This window comes from Halichoerus grypus, chromosome 8 (assembly GCF_964656455.1).
Source record: "Halichoerus grypus chromosome 8, mHalGry1.hap1.1, whole genome shotgun sequence".
Lineage (NCBI taxonomy): Eukaryota > Metazoa > Chordata > Mammalia > Carnivora > Phocidae > Halichoerus > Halichoerus grypus.
Window position 1 is genome coordinate 90,474,208 of NC_135719.1, and position 24,772 is coordinate 90,498,979.

The following is a 24,772-nucleotide window of genomic DNA, read 5'->3' on the forward strand; positions in this document are numbered from 1 at the left end:
TGGTGAAAAGTTGGAGAAGCATTCTGGAAATTGACATGCAAATAAGCACTCCAAGTACTTCACTTTGTTCAGAAAATTCCCATCGCTGGGACCTATAAAAACACCAATCAGAAGAGGGGCAGTGATGGGAAGGGGCCGGTTGGTTTTGCAGCCAGTCTCCCCCTATAAGGGATTGTTTCTGTTTCATGTCCCAATGTGAGCTGGCACAGGTAAAACTAAACACACACCCAGCAAATGACCTAGAAGACAACAGCTGCAGATGTGACAGATATGTATTCTGTAATAGCACCCGTGCATTCGAATGGCATCTTCTAGAAATGGTCCTGGCTGCCCACGAAAGCCCTGAGATGCAAACATGCTTCCTAACCTGGGTTCATGAGAGAAGCCAAATGTTTCACACAGGACAAAGGCAACTGTTTCCACAAAGCCAACTCCTACACTGAGCAGATGCACAACTTCCTACGTAAAGACATTCCAGTTCTAGACAGGGATCTTAAGACAAAATCCCTGCCTTAATCATTTAATCACTGCTTTTTAAATCACCACTGCTTCTGATAACCTAGATGTCAAGCTCCCACCAGCAGATCCCAGGACATACCCTATACAGTGCTAACTGGAGTCAAAAATGACCTATGAGAGTGGGGTTGCTGCCTGGTGAGTGGCCTGCACCAGGCTTCAGAAGGTCCCTTTGGTTGAATTTATGATAAACACCAGACCCTGAGAGAACTGGCCCATTCTTACAGTGGGTAGCATGGGCCGTGTGTAAAAAGGAGGCATAAAGGTTGGAGGAGAAGGGACAGAGGTGAATGCTCTGGAAATGAGTGGATTCGTTCTGATTCTAATATTAAAACAAAGCAGAAAGCCGACTTCTTTTTATACTTTGTGTCCTGCTCATCTCACCAACAGGAGGCAGACAATCTGTGTTGTACAAGGCCACTTACCATCATTGTCTTCCTCCCCTTCCCAGAGCCAACCCTTCCTGAAAATTATCACTCCTCCCTTTCCCTCACTGGAGACGTTCCTGTCAAGAAAATCAAGCCACACACTCAAAACTCTGAATTCTGTTGCTGGATTTATCATCTGTCTGCCAAGGAAAAGTTTTTCAATTCAGCAGCAACTCAATGGATTTAAAATAAGGAAATTGTAATCCCATATAATAACAAGTCCAAAGGAAGGACAACGCTAAAATGGGTTAATTCAGTGGCCCAACAAGGTGATCAAAAGCCAGGTTCTTTCCTTCTTTCTGCTCTTGTCTCCTCAGCATACGGGTACCATCCTCAGCCTTGCTTCTCACTTAAATTTGTAGCGACAGCCACATGCTCACAACAATGTCCCGATGCAGAGGAGCCTTTTGCTTTGTTTTGTTTTGTTTTGTTTGTTTGTTTTTGGGGGGGTTCTATTTGCAAGGTGACACAAAACTTCTCCCCAAAGCCGAATCTAGCAGATACCCCTGAACCTCTCAGGGCAGCGGTCCCCCGGGGGCATCCTCAACACCTTTCTTTCTCTAACATCCCACATTCAATCTCTCAGTGAGTCTTGTCAGCTGTCCCTTCCAAAAGGGTCCTGAAGCTGACCACATCTCACCTGGCCTGTGACAGAGCCTTCGTAATGGTGCCCCCACCTTCGTCCTTTCTTCATATTCTCAGCTCAAGAGCATGATCGCACCCCAATTCCGCTGAAAACTCCCGTGTGGCTTTGACATCATATTGTCATCGTATTCAGACATATTTAAGGCTATATCCTGGACAGCCCACACCACTGTTTTGTCATCTCTCTGCCTTCCTCCTCGCCACTCTTCTTCCCAAACGCTGCACTGGCCACACTGGCCTCTGCTCCTTAGACACACAGTGCACATTCCCACCTCCGGACCTTTGCACAGACTCTTTCTTCTTCCTGGAACACTAGTCCACCAGATAGCCAAACTGCCTTACATCCTTCAAATCTCTAATCAGATGCCACCTTCTCAGTGAGATTTTTTTCCTGGCCCCATGATTTTATATTGCAACACACTCTCTCTACATCCCCTGTGTTCATCCCCTGTCTTACTTTTTTCCATAAAATTTCCTACCATCTAGCATACCATAATTCACTTATTTATCTTGTTTGTTTTTTTTAACTTCCTATTAGAAGCTCCACTGGGGAGAGTTTTCTTTTTCCCACGTTGGTAACTTAAGAACCTAGACCACTGACTGGCACCAGTAGAAACTCATTAACTACTTGTTGAATGAATAAGTTCTAAAACCAGTTATGGGCAATTAGACCCACAACGGCTTTAACCAATCAGGATTCATGTCTGTGGCTGAGCTTGCATCCCCTAAAGAATGCAGTAGGCAGAAGGAGATGGGTACTTGGGGTATTTTTAAGGGAAAAAAAAAAAGGACAGGAAGAGTTTTGGTTAAGCAATCAACAGTCCTGATGTATTCCTTGATTTATTTCCCTTTTTAAAAGCAAGAGAGGTAATTATCACTTATCCCAAGTCAAGAAAAATGCCTTACTTCATTGATTCTATTTTTTCCCACATTTCAACATCTCTAACTTTGGGGTGCATCTTACAATCAATGCTATCTTATGCTCCTGCAACTGGCAGTATTTTTTTTTTCTTAGAGCTTCATAAAAGGATGCAGGATCTTAGAAGGATGATGTCTTAGAATCAGTGAAATCCCATAGTATCCCTTGAAACATGGCCTGCTTCTGAAGTATGAAGCAATACTAAAGAAGAAAGAATATTATCATCATTGTCCATAGACACATAGCTGGCTGCTATTAAAGAAAAAAAAAAGTTTTGAAATCTCTCATGATCTCCAGCAAAACTGGATATTCTCTTTTTCTCTTGCCTTCCTATTGGGAGGCTTTGATTTAAGATAATGTCTGAGCAGAGAAGCTTCCTTCAGCTCTGTCATTTGACCCAGATTGTATGTTTTTATAGCCTGAGCCAATTAGTTAAAGTGACTTTGACTATAATAGGGACCTGTGACATTCCTCAATATTATTGCATTAGTCACCCTGGAACAGTTTCTGGCTTGTGTTTGTAATCTGGCTCTGATTGTGCCTTCTTCATCTCAATATTTATATGATTGGTTGCTGTCCTGTAAAATAATGACCTTTGAGTCCTTGAAATTAAACCCTCTCTGATTTTATTTCAATAAGTCCTTGGCACTTGATGGAACAGTGTGAATCACCTTTATTGTTCTGATTACTAATCAAGCGGTTTTTCTTCTTTCAATCTTTTTAATCATTATTAATCAAATGAGGATTGGGGCTGGAAGTCAGGAAACGGGTGGTGCTCCCAACTCTGTTCCTGCACAGTGGGGTAAACCTGGGCAAATAATTTACCTTCCTTTCATTTTTCTTGCTGCACCTGGCGAGGTTGTTCTAGATCATCTAGTTCTTTAAATCTGTGCTGGAATGGGTTTGTAGTGCCAGGCCCAATGTGTGTTTTACTCAGACTACAATCCCAGCCTCCATCCCAAGGCTGCATTGGAGGAGGGCTGGATCTCATTAAATACACTAACTTATTTACGAAATGAAGTTAGATAAGCCTGAACCATGAATTCCTTGAGGGCAAGACAATGTTGCATTGACTTTTGTAACCTATTACTAGACAAGACACTCCTTGAAAATGGAGACAGTAGCTATTATAATTCATTTCTGTATCCCCAGTAATCGCTTCATACTTGGCTGTTGATGAACAAACAAATAACTGAAATGTGGTAGTCTAGCGGCTCTTTCCTCTTAGCCTTGATGGAAACCATAGTTTTCCACTCCTTCCATTCTTTCTCCGTTCTTCCCTATATTTTTCTTTTTTTCATTCCATACTCTTCTACTTTTGCATTTTTTTCTTTTTGCTTTCTTTTTTTCCTCTTTTTTCTTTCTTTTTTTTTTTTTTTGGTTCTGGTCCATTGGTATCATGTCATTTTTCATTAATACAAGTTCTAGTCTCTTTCTTGTGCTAAAATATGCATGACAGGAAGGTTACTATTTTGACCATTTTTAAGGGTACAGTTCCATAACTTTAAATACATTCACATGGTGCAACCAACGCCACCGTCCATCTCAGGAACTTTTCATCACCCAAACTGAAAATCTGTACCCATTAAACAGTAGCTCCCCAATTTGCGCCCCCACCCTGAGCCTCTCTAAAAATTGGCCTATTCTAGGTACCTCATATAAGTGGAATTCTCTCTCTTTTATTCTGTAGTTTTCCCCTTGCTCCTTCTGACCCTTCTTTTCCTCTACTTCTGCTTTTCCTTTTCGTTCCTCCTTATAGCTGCCCTCTCCCTGCATGGCCCCATTTTCTCTATCCTTCTGTGCTTCCTCAGTCGCCATCCACCACACAGCCCTTCCTTCACATTTTTTATGCCTTATATCCATGCGTAATTTTTATATCTGAACTCATTTATAAAGCTGTGGTGTTATATTTAAGTATGTTACACAACATCCGTACAGAAGATACAAAATACGACCCTTTAAAAATTTTGAAAGCGGGTTTTGGAAGGGGCTAGCTCGTAAAATGACTGCACTAGGAGGCCCTGGACAGATCGGAGAGGGGAGCCAATGTCGTTAGGAGGGGTTTGCCAGGGAAACCATTGTTTCTGTTTGAAAACCACTCTAGGATTTATATAAGCTTAGAGACATAGTAGATAGACAGATACAGAAAGGTCTAGCTGTGTATCTCACAAAGACAGAAAAGTTCCCTCAGAGCCAAAGACAGAGAAGAGCCCTAGAGTTCAGTCACAAAGGCATAGTGATTCCTCGTCTCTCATAAAGTGCAAGTTACGCACTCTCGTTACTCATGCTCCATACCAACTTTTCCCTGAAGTCCCAGCTGTTCACGGCAGGCTGACACAGACTATTTCAGGAAAGTTGTAAACAGGACAAGCACCAACCCTTTAAACACACAAGCATGAGTACACAGAGAGAGAGATTATTGTAGAACAGATACACAGTTCATAAAATCTGGAAAATAAAGTAAAAATGACAATCGCTCCAATTTCCTACTCTCCTTCCCCCAGACTTCCTAGGTTTTTCTTTCCACGCACCAGGAGTCTTTGAAACCTGTTGCAGCAGAGATGAAAGAAAGTTAAAGATTTCTAAATAAATTACAATGAATAAATCTAGACTTAGTTTAAGCCATGATGTAGAAGCAATAGCGGCTGTTTTAGAGTATGTGGCCGTTGGGTTAGCCTGGTGATGGGTATTGAGGAGGGCACGTTCTGCATGGAGCACTGGGTGTTATGCACAAACAATGAATCATGGAACACTATATCTAAAACTAATGATGTAATGTATGGGGATTAACATAACAATAAAAAAATTAAAAAAAAATATTCAAATAGAGTATGTGGTCGTAGACAATGGATCCTCCTTAAAACGGGAAAAATAAAAGGGCTTATCTCGAAGAGTGTTGTGACAACTAAATTAAATGTGTATGTAAATCACCTGGCATTAATCCTAATTCCCTGTACCTCAAAGCTGGTGTGCACAAAAGAAAATGGCTAATAAGGAAATCTAGCCTATCATCCCATATATGGATTTAAAATCTGAATGTTGCAAATTTGGGGATACCTGCTTTGGCAATGGTTAGATTTCTTAAAAATGAATATCTAAATATGTGGCAAATCATGCTTTTCCAGCTTTTTAGGCCTGAGGAAAGCATAGGTCATTGGCACATGCAACCCCAGAATCAGCAGCTACTTTGCAAACTCTACCCCATGATGTGGTTGTAAGAACAGCATTCCTATTCCTCTGGAGCATTCCTCTTTTCTCCCCTTATTTTCTCAATCTTCTTAGGTTCCTGTTTTGCACATGTTATTGTTGCTTCATCTCTATAGTTTTTATGTTTTTCTTATCCCTCTTAGTCCTTTGTACTTTTCTTTAAATCTTCTCTCTCTAGTTTCTTTCTTACTACACAACACCTTTCTTCTTCATTTTTATTCCCCGTTTAATCTTCTACGCTCCTTTTTTGCATTTGCATTTTCTCATGTTCACATTTAGTCTGTGGCACTTTCTAGTAAAACCAGTGACTATAAAATTTTCTTACATCTTGTAGTCAGGTTCATGATACCTATCCATTTCTGAAATTTATCAGCCTAGTAATCTTTCACCCAAAGTGATGTTGATGATAGTAACACAACCTGGAATGTTAGTGAATCTATGGATTCTGAGAACAAAATAGCAACATGTCTGTAGGTTATTTGTGTTTTTTCCCAGTATTAATCACATTCACATTTGATATGGTATGTCATTACCAGGTACCTCATGAGCGCTCAACAAATGTTTGCTGCTTAAATTTAACTTACATTAAAGACTCTACTTTCAGGAATCATTTTTATAGTTTGTTAAATTTAACTTACATTAATCAAACCTTTCCTTCATATGGATTTATTTGATTTCCCCAACAACCTCCTGACATTAGGTAAGACGTGTAGCATCGTGCGCTTCCAAGGGCTAAGGGAATCGATGGTGGAGAGAGATCCATGATTGACTTAAGACTGTAGAGCTGTCTGGTTGCTAAGCCAAACCTAGAACTCAGGCTTCCTAATTCCAAGGCATGTATCGGATCCTTATGACACAATACCGCTTTCTGTGTTTTCGGCCATCATCCTGCCCAGTGGTACCAGTGTTGTTATTCCAGGTTAGAATCTTCTGCTCAGGGACCCAGGGGACTACTGAATATTACCATCCCTTACTGCTCCTCAATCCACCTAATATCTGCAAAGATATTAGGAGCAATGGCTACGGTCACAAAAGCTAACATTCACTGAGGGCTCATCATGTGCCAACAAATGTGATTTGCATGAATTAATTCGTGTATTCCACTGTACATGGCAACTTAAAGTAAATACAATAGAGGTCTCCAAATGCTCTCTATATATTACTATACGTCTTACCAAACATCCCCAGAGCTGTTTTGCAGAGAAAATGTATCTACCCCTACAAAAAGAAAAAGAAGCAGTCTTTAGAAGATAAAAATAAAATCAAAGTGGAGCCCACAGATCCCGTCTCCAAGTCCTCTCACCAGTCTATCCCATTCGCCTTGCTGATGGACTAGTCCCAAACCAGCATCGAGCTCGTGCAGTGATGAAAGTACATCTTTTATATTTAAGATTGCCTCCCTGTTTGTCCTAAATGGTAAAGGTCTTCTTTACACACAGAGGCACTGTTTCTCCTCAAGGTTATCTGTAAACCCTCCCTGTAAGGCCCTCCTCTTTGTCTGTGTTAATTGTTGGGGCATTATCAGCCATCAAGGGTCCTTACAATGAGAGGAAAATAAAGAAATCCCAAGTCTAGGAAGAGGAAATACTAGTACAGACATCGTATCAATTAAGGGGGGAGAAAAATCTCATTGCCAGACATAAATCTCAAAGAAAAGACAGTCATTACAATAATAATAATTACTATTATTACTAATACGAAAAGAGAAAAGCTTGGTTCCAAGTTCACTGAAAAGTTTCCCTTCAGTCTTGAGTGATTCTTCTCTAGAGCCTCCCAGGAGCGCAAGCCTATAATTTTAATTATATCTTGGCATTCTCATAAAGCAAACAGCCTGCTCAGGTAGTATTTATTACCTGTTAGGAAGAATACTTATGAATATGCTTCGCAAATTCCAACTGCCGTGATCTGCAATAGGCCTTCTCAAGGACAGAAGGGGTGAGTTGGAATACACGTAGGAGAAAAGTTGCTCATTAAGAGAAGGTTTGTTATCCAGCAACGTATAATTAAGGCAACGGTCCCAGCTTCTGTGACAGCCAACACTCGGGTAGTTGTTTGATTGCTGCGTGGGTCAGAGATCATCTCCTGCTACAAGATGTAGCCACATTAGTGTGTTAGTGAACAGGTTAGAAAGTAAATTACAGCTGCCTTTCTCAAGCACATTACTGTCGGTCTTCATTGTTTTGTTTTTACTGTACATCAGCAGGACTGTGGCTTCTGAAGACTTTGTGTGACAGGTTAGGCATTTTATCCTTTGAGTAAACAGTAATCATGGTGCGAAGAAAGGGGGGCATTGGAGAATTTTTCCTATTCTTTGAGAATTCCACTCTTCCTTTTTAGTTTGCTCCAAGGGCTCATTGGGGATACATATATTAAGCCCTTTAAATAGTTCATAATAAATCTTTGTCTCAGGCTGATTCTGACAGTTTTTTAAAGAGTCTTTTAAGAGAGAATCCTCAATCATTTGTTAATCCATGGGGTGATCTTCAGACTTCGGGAAAAAAATAACAGCCTGGGCTCTTGGGTAGTGAAAATACAATGTAGGAAAAAATATATAAATATGGAAAATCCCAAGAATATCACCTTACTGAGATTACTTACATGTTCTGCATGTATCTGAATGCTTTCTTTCTTCCCCAACAAGCCAAAAGGAGAAAGGAAAATAATTGTCAAACTAGCAAGGATTTTTATTGATAATTTTATGTTTTTGGACTTACATGCATCTACCAAAATGTTAGGCTTCAAATTGTATAAGAGAGAGCATTCTTTTTAAAGTAAACTAATTCTCTCAGTAAAAAGATAATTTCTCCTTTGCCCTTGTTTCCCCTTTAAGACTACTTCTGTCTTCCCCCCAAATTACTTATATACACAGTGCTATTTTACCTGGTTGGAGAGAAGCATTCTACTCTTAGAGAAAGGACTGTAGTGGTTGTTAGTGTCAACAAAAAAACTCTGAAGGGCAAGACGAAGCTATCAGAATAAAGACCTTTCTAGGTTGACCTGAGATTTTTTAGTTTCCACTTTGGATATAAGCTAATTTTGTCCAGTATATTAGTTGCTCACAATTTAAAGAATATAACATGATTTGCACACCAAAAACATAATACATGAACCTGATGGGAAGAAAGTAAAAGCCGTACTATCTACCATGTAGGTAATTAATATTAGTAATCATTACAATACCTGTGCATTATTTGTGCTGTGAGTGGGAAATACTCTGAGGTCTCTCTGCAGAGAGAAAGAGTGCTCCATCTCAAGTGTTATATGTATAAATCGTTTCTATTTCAGGGAAACTTGTCTTGATGTATTTGGTTTTGCTTGTAACTGAAGCGATTGAGGAGGAAACAGAGAGCTGCCGGTCATAACTTTGAGCAAAACATGAGGATAAGCATCACAACAGGGGCATTTTCTCCATGGACAGGACCTGAACCTGTATGTCACTTCTAAATGCAGCTTTCTCAAGCTCTTGAAAAATCCTAAGAACTTTACTAATGACATGCAAATGGAGTTTGTTGAGAATAAATGCAATAATAAAATGGAGCAATGGGCAAAGGACAGCCTACTGTTACAGATGGATTCATTCTCACGGAGGGTCAAATAATTGAAGACCCAGATCAAGGGCAACCATAAATACCTGGAGTCCCTGCAGTTGAGAGGATTAACCACAAAACAATTATGACAAATGCAGTGGGATCATTCAGCTACCAGGCAACAAGGAATATGTGGTGCCAGTTTTTAAAATAATTATTTGGCATTATAGAATATAAAATTTAGACCCAGAAGCCATCCGATATAACGCTGAAGTGTCGATGTTAAAAAATATCAAGTACATCATTAGAGAGTTATATGTGAAGCAGGGAAAGGGGCAGTAATGCAGTAATTAATACAAATTTGCTTTGCACCCAGTTTGAGAAAAGGATGCATCTACCCCATTTTCACCATCACCATTAGCAATAGCCTTTATCTTTTTAAATTGAAGAAAAGAGGGTAATTCTATAGCAAGGCTAATTGCAAACTATGTAAATGGAGTCATTAAAAAATGTCTGCTTTTTTATCCCCACCACTTGGGAAGATTATGCATAGCCTTGAAGAAAATACACAAATGACCGAACACCGAGTTCAGATATGGAAATGATGCCGACACATATATTATGAGGCCTACACATCTATCAGCTGACCAAAGTTATAATGATGAAGCCCTGTCTTCCTCACAGTAAAGCAGGGTTACTTCTGCCAAAGGATTAGAAGACTTTGTTTAGGTACTAAGATGGAGCAGTGGTCATTGAAACTTACTGGGATCATAAGTAAAAGGAAAATTCGCTTAATTATAAGATGTCAAGATAGATATTCATTAGCAAAGTAAGCTATAGATAATTACTGGGCTATCTCCCACTTCTGGCTCCCCTAAATTACAAGTATAAATAATGTTACTAGAATATTCTCCAATAACCCTCAATCCTTTCTTTTTTTTTTTTTTAAGATTTTATTTATTTGACAGAGAGAGACACAGCCAGAGAGGGAACACAAGAATGGGAGTGGAAGAGGGAGAAGCAGGCTTCTTGCAGAGCGGGGAGCCCGATGCGGGGCTCAATCCCAGGATCCTGGGATCACGACCTGAGCCAAAGGCAGACGCTTAACAACTGAGCCACCCAGGCGCCCCTCAATCCTTTCTTAATGATGGATTTAATGTAGTACTTTTCTAACTGAAAACATTTTGAAAAATAACCACTTCAAGACATGCTGGACTAAAACCATAATGAAACCAACAAATTCTAGCTGCTCAAATTTCTCCTATATGATAAAAAATAATAAATGAGCAGAAGATACTGACTCAGGAGACATTTGTGGAGACCTGCCAACACAGGCTCTCCTCTATCCCCAGAACACACACACACATGAAAATAAAAACTGGCTACTTCCAATAAGGGGTTAATATCCAAAATATATAAAGAACTCACACAACTTATTATAAAAACAAACAACCCAATTAAAAAAATAGGCAGAGCTCTTGAATAGACATTTTTTCAGAGAAGACATCCAGATGGCCAATGGGCACATGAGAAGTGTTCAACACCAGTCATCATCAGGAAAATACAAATCAAAACCACAATGAGATATCACCTCACACCTGTCAGAATAGCTAAAATCAAAAAGACAAAAAATAACAAGTGTTGGTGAAGATGTGGAGAAAAGGGAACCCTTGGAACTGTTGGTGGGAATGTAAATTGGTGCAGCCACCCTGGAAAACAGTATGGAAGTTCCTCAAAGGATTAAAAATAGAACTATCTATGATTCTACAGCTGGGTATTTACCTAAATAAAATGAAAATACCAATTTGGAGAGAGATATGCACCCCTATGTTCACTGCAGCATTATTTACGATAGCCAAGGTATGGAAGCAACCTAAGTATCCACCTTTACATGAATGAATAAAGAAGTTGTCTCTCTCTCTCTCTCTCTCTCTCACGCACACACAAACACACAGGAATATTATTCAGCCATAAAAAAAGAATAGAATCTCACCATTTGCAACAGCATGGATAGACCTAAAGGGTGTTTTACTGAACAAAATAAGTCAAAGAAAGACAACTACCATATGATTTCGCTTATGTGTAAAAACAATCAAACCAAAACAGAAACAGATTCATAGGCACAAAAAACAAACCATTGGTTACCAGACCAGGGAGGGTTGGAGAGAAGGCACAACATGAAGGGGGTTAACAGGTGCAGTCTTCCAGTCATGGAGTAAGTCATGAGGATGAAAAGTACAGCAAGGGGAATATAGTCAATAATATTGTAATAACTTTGTATGGTGACAGATGGTAACTAGACTTATACTGGGGATCATTTCATAACAAATCAGTATGATGATTCACCTGAAACTAATGGGATACTGTATGTCAGTTACACTTCAGTTTTTAAAAATGGCCATTGTGCTAGACCCCATCTCTGGGAAGGCAAATTTCAAAAAAGCCACATATTTATACCAACATTCACTTGAATTTTCAATCATTGCTTAGTTCTCGAACATTCTCCAGGGGAAACTTTCAACCATTTAGAACTTTCTCTCTGTCAAACAAATGTATCTCAGGCCAATCTTCTAAACTTCTCCAGTCTTCATTCCTGTTAATCACATGACAGCTCCCATGCAAAACCCTTCCTCCTCCTTCTAGGGGCAGAGTGGCCAGATCTCGCTAATAAAAATATAGGATTCTCAGTTAAATTTGAAATGTATATGCAATGTTTGGGTCACACTAAAAACACCAGTCATTGTTTATTTGAAATTCAAATTAAATAAGGCTTCCCATATTTTATTTGGGAACCCTAATGAGGAGTAAACTGTGCTAAAGCCACCACCTTTTCCACAAGCCCCACTTCTGCCTCTTCATTCTTATTTAAAACCTTTCTCTCTTGGAGGCCACCACTCTTGAAACCCTCTCTTAGTAGACACCGTGATTCCTATGCTTCTGAGTCTCCCAACGCGAAAGAGGAGTGGCCATCATACTTCGTTTCCACTGCCACTTCTGTACCGTTTCCCCCAATATCATCACTTCAGAATTTCCTCTTAAAAAAATAAAAAGGGTCTTCATTACCTGCTCTCAGTGCCATCATCTCTCAACAGCCACATCACTCACCTACTGTCCTCAATGGCGTCTGCACGTGCTCTGCAGTCTTCCTGTGCAGCAATCTCCTCAAGGAGGCAACAGATGCCCAAATGACAGTTTCCAGGATGAATAGCCACTCCACACACTTCCTTGACTGCCACAGCTCGAAAAGCTCGTTCTTTGACTTGCCTTTAGCCACCCATTGGCAGAGCCATCCCTTGACTTTTAACCATGCTTCATTCTTAACATGCCCAACATCTGTGTAAAAAAAGGAGAAAAACTTTCTAAGATAGAAGTGTAACAAAAAGAAGTCACAAAGGAAAAAACATATAGACTTCTCAATATAAAATTTAAAAACATGTATCAGGGCACATTACAAACAGGAAAGGCAAACAAATGGGAAAATATTTACAAGAAGTATGTCAAAAATAATATCCTTGGGGCACCTGGGTGGCGCCATTGGTTAAGCATCTGACTCTTGGTTTCAGCTCAGGTCTTGATCTCAGGGTCATGGGATCGAGCTCTGTTGGGCTCTGTGCTCAGCACGGAGTCTACTTAAGACTCTCTCTCTCCCTCTGCCCTCACCCCCTCTCTAAAATAAGTATTTAAAAAATATAATATCCTTAATAAAGGTAACTATCTCATTAAACTTGATATGAAAGATACTAAAAACTCTAGTGGAAAACAGAGGACATAAATGTAGGATTCACTGAAAAAGATTCACATGGCCAATAAATATGGATTAAAACATCATTCACCTTCATTAGAAATAGAGATGCAAATTAAACATGTGAGATGTTTTTACATACTGCTTTTCAGGAAGACCCCAGTAAAGTATCTTCTCTGAATCTTCTGCTAATTTAATGTTTTTTTATCAAGTGAGAACAAATATTTTAAGAGGGCAATCAATATGAACACCATCAAACACTGTTGATAATATGTAAATTGATAAAGCATAACTTTTCTGCAAAGTGGTACACAGAATCAATTTGTACACATTAGCTTTTTTAAGGAAAAAAAAAAAGATGGGGCGCCTGGGTGGCTCAGATGGTTAAGCTTCTGCCTTCAGCTCGGGGTCCTGGGATGGAGCCCTCTCCGGCTCCTGGCTCAGTGGGGAGCCTGCTTCTCCCTCTCCCTCTGCCTCTCCCCCTGCCCCTGCTCATGCTCTCTCTCTCTGTATCTCTGTGTCTCAAATGAATAAAAAAAAAAAATCTATAAAAAAAAAAGAAAGCTCATGTTCTTTGACCTAGTAATACTACTTCTAGAAATCCACCCTAAGAAATAATAAGAAAGTTGAAGCAAGATTAATTTCAAAGAAATTCGTCACCAAGCAATGGAACATTACATAGCCATGTAAAAATAGTATGTTTGAAGTGATACTCATACGGGCAAATGCAGATACTCTCATTTCTGATTTGTTTTTTTTTTAAAGCTGATTTGCAACCAAGAGCCCCAATATTCTTTTATTCCCCGAGCGGTATCTAATAAAAGTACTACTATCATCACACACTGAGCTATGACTGACATTAAAAAATGCAGGAGACACAGGTATGGTCCCAATTTTGAAATAAGTATATAAATAAATAGTAAATAAGACTGCAACAAAACATTAGTTTTAATAGTGACTGTAACTGAGTGTTAAGGTTATAGAGATAATTTTTTATTTTCTGGTTTACTCTTTCATATTTTCCAACTTTCCTGTGAACACAGAATTGAGAGAGAGAGAACATAAACTTATCTAAAAGCCATCAACAGGATTTTCACAAATCCTTTCTGAACAAAGCCCCCTTCCTGGCTGCCTCCCCCAGGTCACCACCCCGCTGCCCCATCACCCTTTTCTCTTCCCCAGCCCATCACTCTGTCACTTTCACTTGCTCGTTTTTAACCCTTGGTAATCCCTCACTCTACGGACTTTTTTTATTCCCACTGTGCCAGCTCCCATCCCTGGGAGAAGTTCATGATCCTGAGCATTACCTCGAAAGACCACAAAGCCATTGTTATTAGGGTACCCTAGAAAATTAGTGCTCTTAAAATTAAGCAACTTCCAGCCACTGTGCAGTTTTATTACTTATTTTCTATCAGTCCTAGTTGCTTTGCCCACTTGGGCTGCTAGGTAGCTGCTTTCACTTTCAAAATCCTCTCCTTCTCCCATGTCCTCTACTGAAATTAAGTTGTTCAAGGCCATTCCCATCATACTCCTCTCTGTCTCCCCCCTCTCTCTTTTCTCTCTCACATCCTCCTTTTTTTCCTTCTCCCTCATTTCAGAGGCTTTCTCAGTCACTGATTAAATGTCCCTTAAGATTTAAATTCTTCAATTACCATTTCCAGTGTATACACCTTCTTGATCAGTAAACATGCTCAGGTCTCTTTATTTTCATTACCAAAACTCACCAAAGAGAAGAAGGTCATTTATTTATTTACTCAGTCTTTCTCCCCCTTCTGTCCTGAAGCTCCTCCTTCCGGAGTTGCCCAAAGAATGGATAATACCGGTAGGTACATCTGGGAGGCACTGAACGCTCTGGACGATTATGTCCATTAACTCCTCCCTCAGTTTCCTACATGTTAAATTATCTGTCTTTAGTATAGCATTTATTTTAATTTTGGACCAAAAAAAAAAAAAAGCGCAAGAAGTAACATCTAGAATTGGTCACTAGTACATACCTATCCAAATAATAGTTTTCTATAAAGCCTTTTACCAGTCCGAAGTCCTAAAGTTACAATGTGAGGTGTGCGTGGTATCTTCACCCACTTATCAACATGACTTCAGGTCTTCTCCAAAGCCCTCCCATCAGTGAGGCCCCTGCGTCCACCCAACCAACCATCACCCCCTCGCTCTCCAGCCCCTCACTCCGCATTGCACTTCTTTATAGCATTCATCACCGCCAGAAGTTACTGCCTATGTCCCCTTCTCCAAAATGTAAGCACTTACATTTACAAATGGCTCCAGCTCATTGTAGATACTCAGTAAGTATTTAAATAACTGAACAAAGACTAAGTGAGCTATAATAAAACATCTGACAAGTGCTTACATGTGCTACTTTAAAACCTCATCTTGTCTTTTAGGGTCATGTGTTGAGTAAGGGCAAAAAGTTCTAGGGACAGGCAAAAGATCAACCTTTAAAACCTGAAGAGGTGTGCTCCCAGTCCATAGGCCTGCACTTGAAGAGAGAGAGTTTGTGTATCAATGGCTCAAATCACCACCTGATTTTTCAGCCAGGGCTGCATAGCTGTTTCTCATCACATGGCATTGTTGTAGTTAGTCACAGAGCTTTAAAGCAGTGAAAAAGCAGAATGCATACGTGTGTGTTTGCAAGCGCCTCTGTAGCCAGACTCCTCTATATAACTCCTTTTTAAAATATAGTATGTCGACAACATCTGCTCCCGAAATGGAGATTTGGCCAGAATGCTAAGAAAATAAACATGGCAGTTCAACTCGGTCCTGGCAACCGGCGCCTGCCCCATGGATAGGCTGCACGGAAGATTCATGTATATAAAATAGTATATTAAAGTAAACTTACAAAAGCAAAGAGCAATCATTGCAACCATAATTTTTTCTTCCTCTTTGGGATTCTAATTTTAAAAGCATTAAAGAAGACAGCTGCTCATGCTGTGATATGCGCTAAACAGCCTGAAGGATGGAAAAAAATATATTTGTAGCTCATAATAACTATTGACCTTTCTGATATACAATGTTCTCTGTGTTAGCTATTCGGTTCTATCAACAGTGAAGATTGAACATGACTTTTTAATAGAAAACATGGGGTTTTGAGCTGCCTTCACAAAGGTGTTTATGTATTGTTATTTTGTTTTGTACTACAAAAGACCAAGTCCTGATGCCCTTTGTCTGACATCATGTTTGTTGTTTAAAAAAAAAAAAAAAAGGAAAAGAGAGAAAAGAAGGAAATAAAAGAAAGAAACAGAAAAGGGGGGGAAAGCCTCAATGTTATTGAGTATGTTTTATATGAGGAATTGGCTCATAACCACTTTATAGTCGTGATAAAAGCATTGCCACACTCGATCCCATACGCAATATTGGTAATGGAATCCAACGGCATCCTGGGAGGACATGCCATATTTCTCTCCCAGAATAGATCCCTCAAGTGGCAACATTTATAGGGCATCTCCAATAAGATTTAAAACACTTGCTTGCAGTATTCATATGGCATGTTCTTGGGAGTGCAGAGCCTGCAGCAGAATGGGCCACGTTGGATGTCATGTACTCTCAAAGGCTATCTTTACACTACCCGGATTTTCCCCTTGAACTTTCCTGTGGCTTAGTAGCTGTGTACAGAAACACCCACTGGTAGCAGCTTGACTCTGACTCTGTGTCTCTTTGCCCAGAGTGGTGTCATCCACACACCAAGTGCGGAGCTGCAGGTGCCGGCTGAACGCTGTCCTCCCCCTCAGGGGACAGCCTCACCAAGTAGCAACCCCTGCCAGGCACAGGAAACCTGAAAGGCAACCTTATGCATTATGATTCTCATCCCGGGCAGGCAGACACTGCCAGAGAGTGTGTGCTGACAGGTGGCATGGGTTGGCAGATGATTATTTTTCTCCTTTTTTTTTTTTTTGGCGGATTATTCTTAATGTGACTTTGAAAAAAGTTTATTACATCATTATTGAACCACAATTATTTTCACAGCTATGCTCTAGAGTTTCAGTTAATGATTCACAAGTTTCTAAACAAAGCTGAAGACTCACAACTGAGTGGGAGCAGGAATCAGCCTTAATGAGGCTTAAATAAATTCAGGGGGTTTTTTTGTTTTTGTTTTTTGTTTTTTGTGGGGGTTTTTTGGAGGGGTTTTTTGGGTTTTTTTTTTTTTTTGTCGTACTCCAGAGCAAGCCCCGAAGCTGATAGGGGCTGAGTGCTGAGCCAGAGCGCCCTGGCTGGAACTGCATTTGCATGACATCCAAAGGGTGGTGCACCATGTGTTCACAGAAAATGGTGGGCACTGCCTTGCCCCCGTGGCCAAGGATCTCAAGCTAGTCTACTGAAGCCTGTTCTTCCCTGCAGAGTTGCCCGGCACGTGGTAAAGGACAGGCCAGTGAGATGGAGGCCAACTCTCCAAAAGAGAACAAAGTATTCTCTAATTCTGGGGGAAATCAGACCCATCCTTTTTTAACTACCAAACCACTGGTCCATGACTCAAAGTAACCTTTTGCAGAACATGCTGCCTTAGAGATGAATACAAGGAGAAGTCATATGATTCCCTCACCCCAAAAACAAACAAACAACAACAAAACACCAAGTCTTGGGCCAAGGTGTTTTGTGAGCATGGCATGGCAGGGGTAAAGGGGATAATAATTCTTAAAAGAAAGCATCTGACTGTTAGTTTATTCCGCACGCACACTGAGTGAGAACTTATGTGAAACACCATCATGGGCACTTGCGGGTCCCGGGGTGTGGGACAGGGGATAAGGGAAGCAGGAGGAGAGCAGGGAATAGATAAAACAAGAGAGAAGCAAGACATCAGGCCTGCCTTTCCAGATCTCCCAATCTTGTAGATGACAGTGTTGATAGCACCTTTTACAAATCGCACATTTTAAAAAATCAATTGAGCATTTACCTTTGAAAACACAAACTCTGCTTACAAAAATCAGCATTGCAGGTAGTGTTTCTTGCGTATGTGAATTCACTGGCTACTGGCATTGTGGGCAGTGTGTTCCTTCTCACTATTACAGGAGTTTTACCCATGTTCCTGTCACATGCCGAGACAAGGCTGTAATTTTTCCAAAAAGAGGGTCAATGTGGATATTATGTTAGTTATTGTTGTGTAACAAATCACCCCAAATATTTTGCTTAAAGCTATCTCACATATTTTCTATGGGTCAGGAATCCAGTAGCAGTTAATCTGAGTAGTTCTAGCTCAGGGTCTTTCCTGAGGTTACGATGAAAATATCAGTCAGAGCATAGTCATCTGAAGACTTGACTGGGGCAGGAGGGTCCACTTCTAAGCTCACTCATGTGACCATGACTCACTAGGAAGCCTCCGTTCCTTGTGACACTGGCCTCTCCACCCGGTTGTGCAAGTGTCCTCACAGCATGGCTTGTGCAAGTGTCTTCACAGCATGGCAGATGGCTTCCATCAGAGGGAATGACCCAGGAGAGAGCAAAAAAGAAGCCACTCTCCCTGCCATGACTGAGTCATATCCCGCCAATTCCACCATGTGCTATTTATTAGAAGTAAGTCACCAAGTCTACACTCCAGGGGAGAGAAAATAGACTCTGCCTTTTGGAAGGAGGAGTATCGAACAATTTTGGCATTTTTAAATGACCCCACTTGTCATCCTGGGTAAACATAAAATCTGCTGGGATACCATCTGTGAGACAAGATTTACTTGCCATGTTTGTCCTACTATTGGGAAACTAGGTTGGGAAGATCTTTTTACATTGAAGTCAACATTTAATGAATATTAGCTCTTAAATATATTAGACATATGTAAATCATGTATGTATTTATGTGTATGTATGTATAATTTTTGCTCTGGGAAACAAGGAACCATGGTAGGTGGTAAAGGGGATGCAAATTAGACCTGTGTCAGCCTTGATGCCCTGGAATACCTAGCATAAGAGATAAAATGAGGATATAAATAACTATAAGAACAGTATTTGGCAACATCATGACCTCTGGAGTCAGACAAACATATGTCGTGTCTGTGTGCTGCCAGTGACTAGCTGGAAGACTTGGACAACACAGACTCTCTTTATATAATCAGGATCGAGTATTTGTATCCCATCAGTATGGGCTAAGTTAGGCTGTCGTAAAAAACCATTCTGAAATTATAACAAAAATTTATTTCTGTGAGGGTCAGCTGCGGGTTCTGTCCCACACTATCTTCATTCCAAGACCCAGGCTGACAGAGCAGGCACCATCTGAAATGGCGGTAGTCACCATGGCAGAGGAAAGAGAAAGGACCTCTTTCTAGTAAGAGACTGGCTCTTTTTGAAGATTCCACCTGAAAGCGACACATGACTTCGGCTCCCATTTCCTTGACCACGGAAAGCCATATGACCATAGATAACTTCCAGGTGGCTGAGGAAGCGCAGGAAAACTTTTGTAAGGAAAGAAATCGCTTGTCACATACTCATTCTAAAGTCCTAAAATACATCAGTATCTAACAAAGCTAACAGAATGTGACAATGAAACAATTTGGCTTCATCGAGGTAATTGCAAAATGAACCAACATATCTTCCCTTGTCTTGTGAAAGTCATTTTGGTTATTTGCACTTTGGTTTGTCCTGTGTGTACAGAACCTCTGAAAAAGGAAAGATTCATTTAGGCAATGAAGTAGGAAAAGAGTATATTTAACTTCATATGTTAGCAACATAGCCCAATCCACTTCCCCTTCAAAAGGAAAAATACTTCGTTCACAGTTGAGGAGCAACCTCGCTTTCTCAAAACTTAATTTTTCTTTTCCTTCCCTACTACATCAGGATTTGGTGGCAGTTGGAGGGTTCTGACACGAGCTTGCACTGAAAACATGTGTAGTGTATGAAAAAGAAAGACCCTCTTTATGCTGGGGCCTCATCTATTTACAGAGACCCTGGAAAGAATACTGAAAGTGTTCAGGGGGACCTGGCCCTAGGATTAGCCAGTAAAACTAGATGGTTCTCAGCTACCTCCTCTTCCTCCTCCACCTCCCCCCTCACCTCCTGCCCCTACATAGTAATGAGGAAGCAGCAACCACAATGCTAGTCAGGGATTCATAAACAAATGTGAAATAACGCAGATACGATTTCACATTATGGTGGCATTTGCCAACATAAAAATTATTACAACTTTGCTATAAATTGTTCTGTAAATTTTACAAAATATGCAAAAACTGACATTTCAAGAGCTGAGATAATTTAGATTTATTAAAAAGTTGAGGCCCTTGAGATTCAGCAAAAGAGAGTATATTTCTTTATCTAACTTTGAGTTGTGTGGGTCTCGTTTGTGTTTTGTTTTCCAGCTCCTCGTTTATAATTCATGGGTCAAAACTGGCCCTATCTGGGCTTTGACCACTTAATCCAGTTTTACCCATAAATTTCTCCTCTGTCTCCGGCAGCAGATAGAGCTTCTCTGAATCCCAAATTTCTTATCAGAGCATGCAGCAATCATGGCCTGCCTCAAAAAGCTGACAGGAAAGCATCTGATCTCTAGAAAGCACTCTAAAGTGCTTCTTTGACGTGGACTGGTCCCACCGTCCTTATAGGGCACCAGTCATAAGGACACCTGTCTTGCCACGCTGTCCTCTTCACCCCCCCATAGACACACATCCATATCTGCACGCACGTGTACACACACACTCTCTATTCAATGCCACGGACATGTTGCACATCACCAAGGCCACGCTCTCTCCCCACAGAACCTTCATCAAAATCGTGCTTCTCACCTGAGACGCTCAGAAAGCTTCTCTTGGAAAGCTGCTGCTCTTACCTGTCACCTGCGGATAACTCATCTTTCACATGAGAGACGCCATTGTCAGAGATGGGATAACCAGCGTGTATTTGCTAGCCCTTGGAGGAAGCACGGCCAAGGCCAGCGTGTGCTGCCAACGGGTTTGTTATGTGTCCCTTTGAGAGGGACAGAGTGCCATGTTACTCCCGCCCCGTCCTCAGAACTAGAAAGTCATACGGAATGAAAAGGGAAATCTTTATCAGAAATCAAACTCTGGTCTAAGTTGCCCCCTCACTTTCTGCCCAACTCCCCATTCCCCCATGGTTGGAAATAAAGCTTGAAGACCAGTTTAGATCTTAAATCTCAGTGTCAACGGAGCAAAACCTGACCTTAGCATTCCTCTCACACCAGTTGTCCTGGGTTTAATTACCGCCACCCCTGTATGTTTAGGCAATTGCCGTTGTAACACACGGGGGGTTGGGGGGCTGCTGTGTGCAGGGCCTCAGTCAGCGCAGGACGCCATGTTCGGCCCCCACAGCTCAGACAAAGCTTATCACCCAGCGGGAAGCAGCCGTGCTGCGGTCTCTACCGTGCCCATGAAGTGTTGTACTCTGCAATTTTACGTCCTGAAAACAATAGTTTCTAATGATGCCTGAATTATTCACTCTTCTGGAGTGAGCCAGTTCCTTCCTCCTGGGGTGAGGGTACCCCAGCACCCTGGCCCTAAAATACATCTCACTTCTGCGGGAAGTTTCATTTTCCCTCAGCTATTGCAAACACGATCTTGCTGCACAGAGCTGAATTTTTAAGGCCGAGTTTGTGGTGTGGATTCTGATGGCTTCCTGTTAGTTCAAGTCTCTGAGGACCAGTGCCAATAAATGTGAAAGGGACAACAGTAGATTGGCATACTTTTCCATTTCCACCAGGATGAAAAACTGCTATAAATGAAGTCTAACCTTAAATGTATAATCTGTCCTTGGGAAACGGAGGGAAAAAAAATAAATAAAAAAAGGATATAGCATCTTCAAGCTCTCGGCATCCCTTACGAGAAAAAAATTGGTTCTAAGGGTCTCTGATCTTGTGTTTTAGTAAAATAGAACTGCACGGCTGACTGACAGTTCTGATCTAAAGCATTTACGTTTAAGTTTTGATCTCTCTGCTTTTGATTAAAACTAATGAGCTCATTTAATTCAAAATGGGAATCTCTGATAAGAGAAATAAGGTTGATGTGATTGGATTAGAGGGGCAAATTAAACTCTTAGAGCAGAAGTTTGTGCTTATATAGTGTATTAAAAAGCTGTTGGCGTATTATGGCGTGTTAGATGATGAGAAAAATTTCATAGTAATTCATATTTAATCAGAAGAAATGAAAGTACTAAATATAACATGGCTCTGCTTTTCCCTCGAGTGATAAAAAGCTGTACATTTAAAATGACATCAGATCCATGCTCTCTAAAACAAAAAAAAAAAAGAAAGAAAAGAAAATCTTAAGAGAAACACATAAGAAAGGGACACTTGTCAGTGGTTCCCTCACCCCAGAACAGAAGTGCCACAAACATAGGAAAATACAGTCCTAGTTAGACAGGAATGATACAAGAAAAGCTATAGTCCACAAACAGTAAGGTTTCTGTCATTATAGGAGCTTCTATTCTTTCATCTGAACATCAAGTTTCATGTAAAAAATAGGCATTTCTTTCCCTTAGAAATAGATGGAATACGTTTCTTAAAGTTCAAAAGCTTGTTTTTCCTATTTTTCTTTGTGTTTTAATAACTATTTTCATATATGCTTAATTCTTACAAGTCCCTTTGTGACACAGATTTCTATACCCCCACCCCTGAGAAAATTAGTGCTAGGCTTCTCAAAACAAAGCCTGTTTGTATTGGACATATTTTTTTTTAATTTTAGACTCAGAAAAATTCTTTAAACTTTAGAGTACTATTCTAGAAGAGCAAAATTAGACAGTATCGATTAGGCTTAAAAATGCCAAAATTAATTTCTTTGCAGGAAAACACTTAAACTGACAAAATCCCTTAGAAGATGTGGCCATGTTATGTGGCCGTGTGGCCTGTTTGCCGAAAGGTGTTTTTAGATCGACAAGACTGCACACTACCATTTTAAGTTTCAGAAGTAAAGAAGTGTTCCACTTAGTCTCAAAGTGTATGAAGGGAAAGAGTAATTGTCTTGCTTAAGAGAGGAGACTATTATTTGTTAATATCCTGTTCCGATGGGGGCAGAGGGCAAGCTGCCATTAGAAACAGTCGTGGACAGTTGGTATTGTTGGTGGTTTTTTATTCCTTTCTGTCTATACATCCCACTCTCAGCCCTCTATCATGAGTCAGTTGAGAAGACTCTATGCTTTCTTATTCCCCACGACAAAGGAGACCAGCTCAGGAGGGCAAGGATCCCGGCCAGGATACAGTCCCATGGTCCTCAGAACTGCCCAGTGGGCAAATGTTACAAGAAGGGGTTTGCAGGGAGAACAAAGAGCAAGTGATTGTACTCTTCATCAGCAGCCTCTCTGCCTCAGTCTTGGTTGATTCCTTACATCTATGGTGTCTTCCTTTCTCATGACTATTCCGTGCATGTGCACCTGCCAAGTCTCGAGGTGTGCTGCCCTTACTTACTTTAGACCCTACTTGGGGAGCTGCTGGAAGTTAAGAGGCCTGAAAAGCTTCTGTCAGAAACTGGAATGGAGTTACTTTGGATTCATTAATTTTTCTTTTTTATTTTCTGCTAAGTAAACATTTTCTAAATGAGGTAAATTGATTACTACGCTCTTAGCACCCATCAGTCATTTATTTTTAGTGAACTCAAGGATTGCACCTGAGCAGTAGCTGTGAGGGGCTGTGTAGACATCTAAATCATGTGTGTATATATTTTTGTATTCTTCAGTGGAGTCAACCAGCCCCAGTCTGCTTACCACTGACAACACCCTTGAGCGTTCCTTTTTCATCCGAATGAAATCTACTCTGACCAAACGCGGCGTGCACATCAAATCATCAGGATATAAGGTAAGCTGGGCTCTGGGAAGGGACGTATTTCTGTCTCAGGTCAATCCTAGGTCATTTGCATCCAGTTTCCCGGCTGCTTTGGGTCCATATAATTAACGCCTGTGACCTTGAGCCGCCCATCGGGTTCTTAGTTATTTTCCTGTCTCAAGGTACGGGCTCCATTACACCTCTCATTCTCACTTCAGATGTTGCTGAGGCACTAAATCCCTCAATAGAGTGTCTTATCTTAAAACACTTGTTAATAATACACCAAGGTCTTCAGCACTTGCTGGAAATTCCCTTTGATGGGGTAGGTGAACCAAATTCATATCAGTCCTTAAGATGAGCATTCTAGAATGGCTACTTGTAAGAATTCCGCTTCTCCCTTCAAATTCCGCCTTTCTCTTTAGAGAAAGACTGTCCATTTTACTAACCTCTTGGCCACCAAGACTCATATACGCAAATAAGAAAATCAGGTTGGGCGTCAGGAATCTTGGTTGAAATTACAATTATTGCACATTCAATCATACCTTAGCATCCACAGAATACTCAACATACAAAGCATATGTTTCCCCACAACAGCAAAGACCACGTCTGGAGTCATAATCTACATTATTATCATTTTAAGGGTAAGGATACAAAAGCCTCCTAATCTCGGGGAATTCTAACATTTCAGTTACTATAGCAACATAAATTAAGACCTATGAAATTTATGAAATGCCTTTGGCAACCTGAATCTTATCAATTTTACAACACACTAACCGGTCTCCCAAACAATATTTACTATATGCGGGAGGACACGCAGCAACCGAATGTACGAGAGATGTGGCCGGCACAACCTTTTCCAGTTTTCGAGTTGAGAGTGCCTGGTAGCTCAGTTCTTTAGGGTTACTGTAGCATTGTCAGGGATGCTTAAGAGTCATTAGCATTGGGCTTAAAAACCATATATAAGTCATCAGAAACCAGCGGCTGCCAGAGTCAGAGTCGGGTACTTTCTTTGACATGAATTCTTCAGAGAGAAAAAGGAAGGAGGTAGGGAAGCAGGCCCTTCCATGAACGACCTTTAGCTGTCCTACCCGTCTG

The 24,772-nt window shown here is 40.6% G+C and overlaps 1 protein-coding gene across 6 annotated transcripts in view; it reads left to right on the forward strand.

The window, feature by feature from the left end:
• NPAS3 (neuronal PAS domain protein 3) overlaps positions 1-24,772 on the forward strand; it is an 839,760-nt gene that overhangs the window by 750,683 nt on the left and 64,305 nt on the right. For all 6 annotated transcript variants that reach the window (XM_078053550.1, XM_078053551.1, XM_078053553.1 and 3 more), the window contains one exon: positions 23,592-23,710. In XM_078053550.1, coding sequence (XP_077909676.1) covers positions 23,592-23,710 — 119 coding nt within the window. The remainder of the gene's footprint in view (positions 1-23,591; positions 23,711-24,772) is intronic.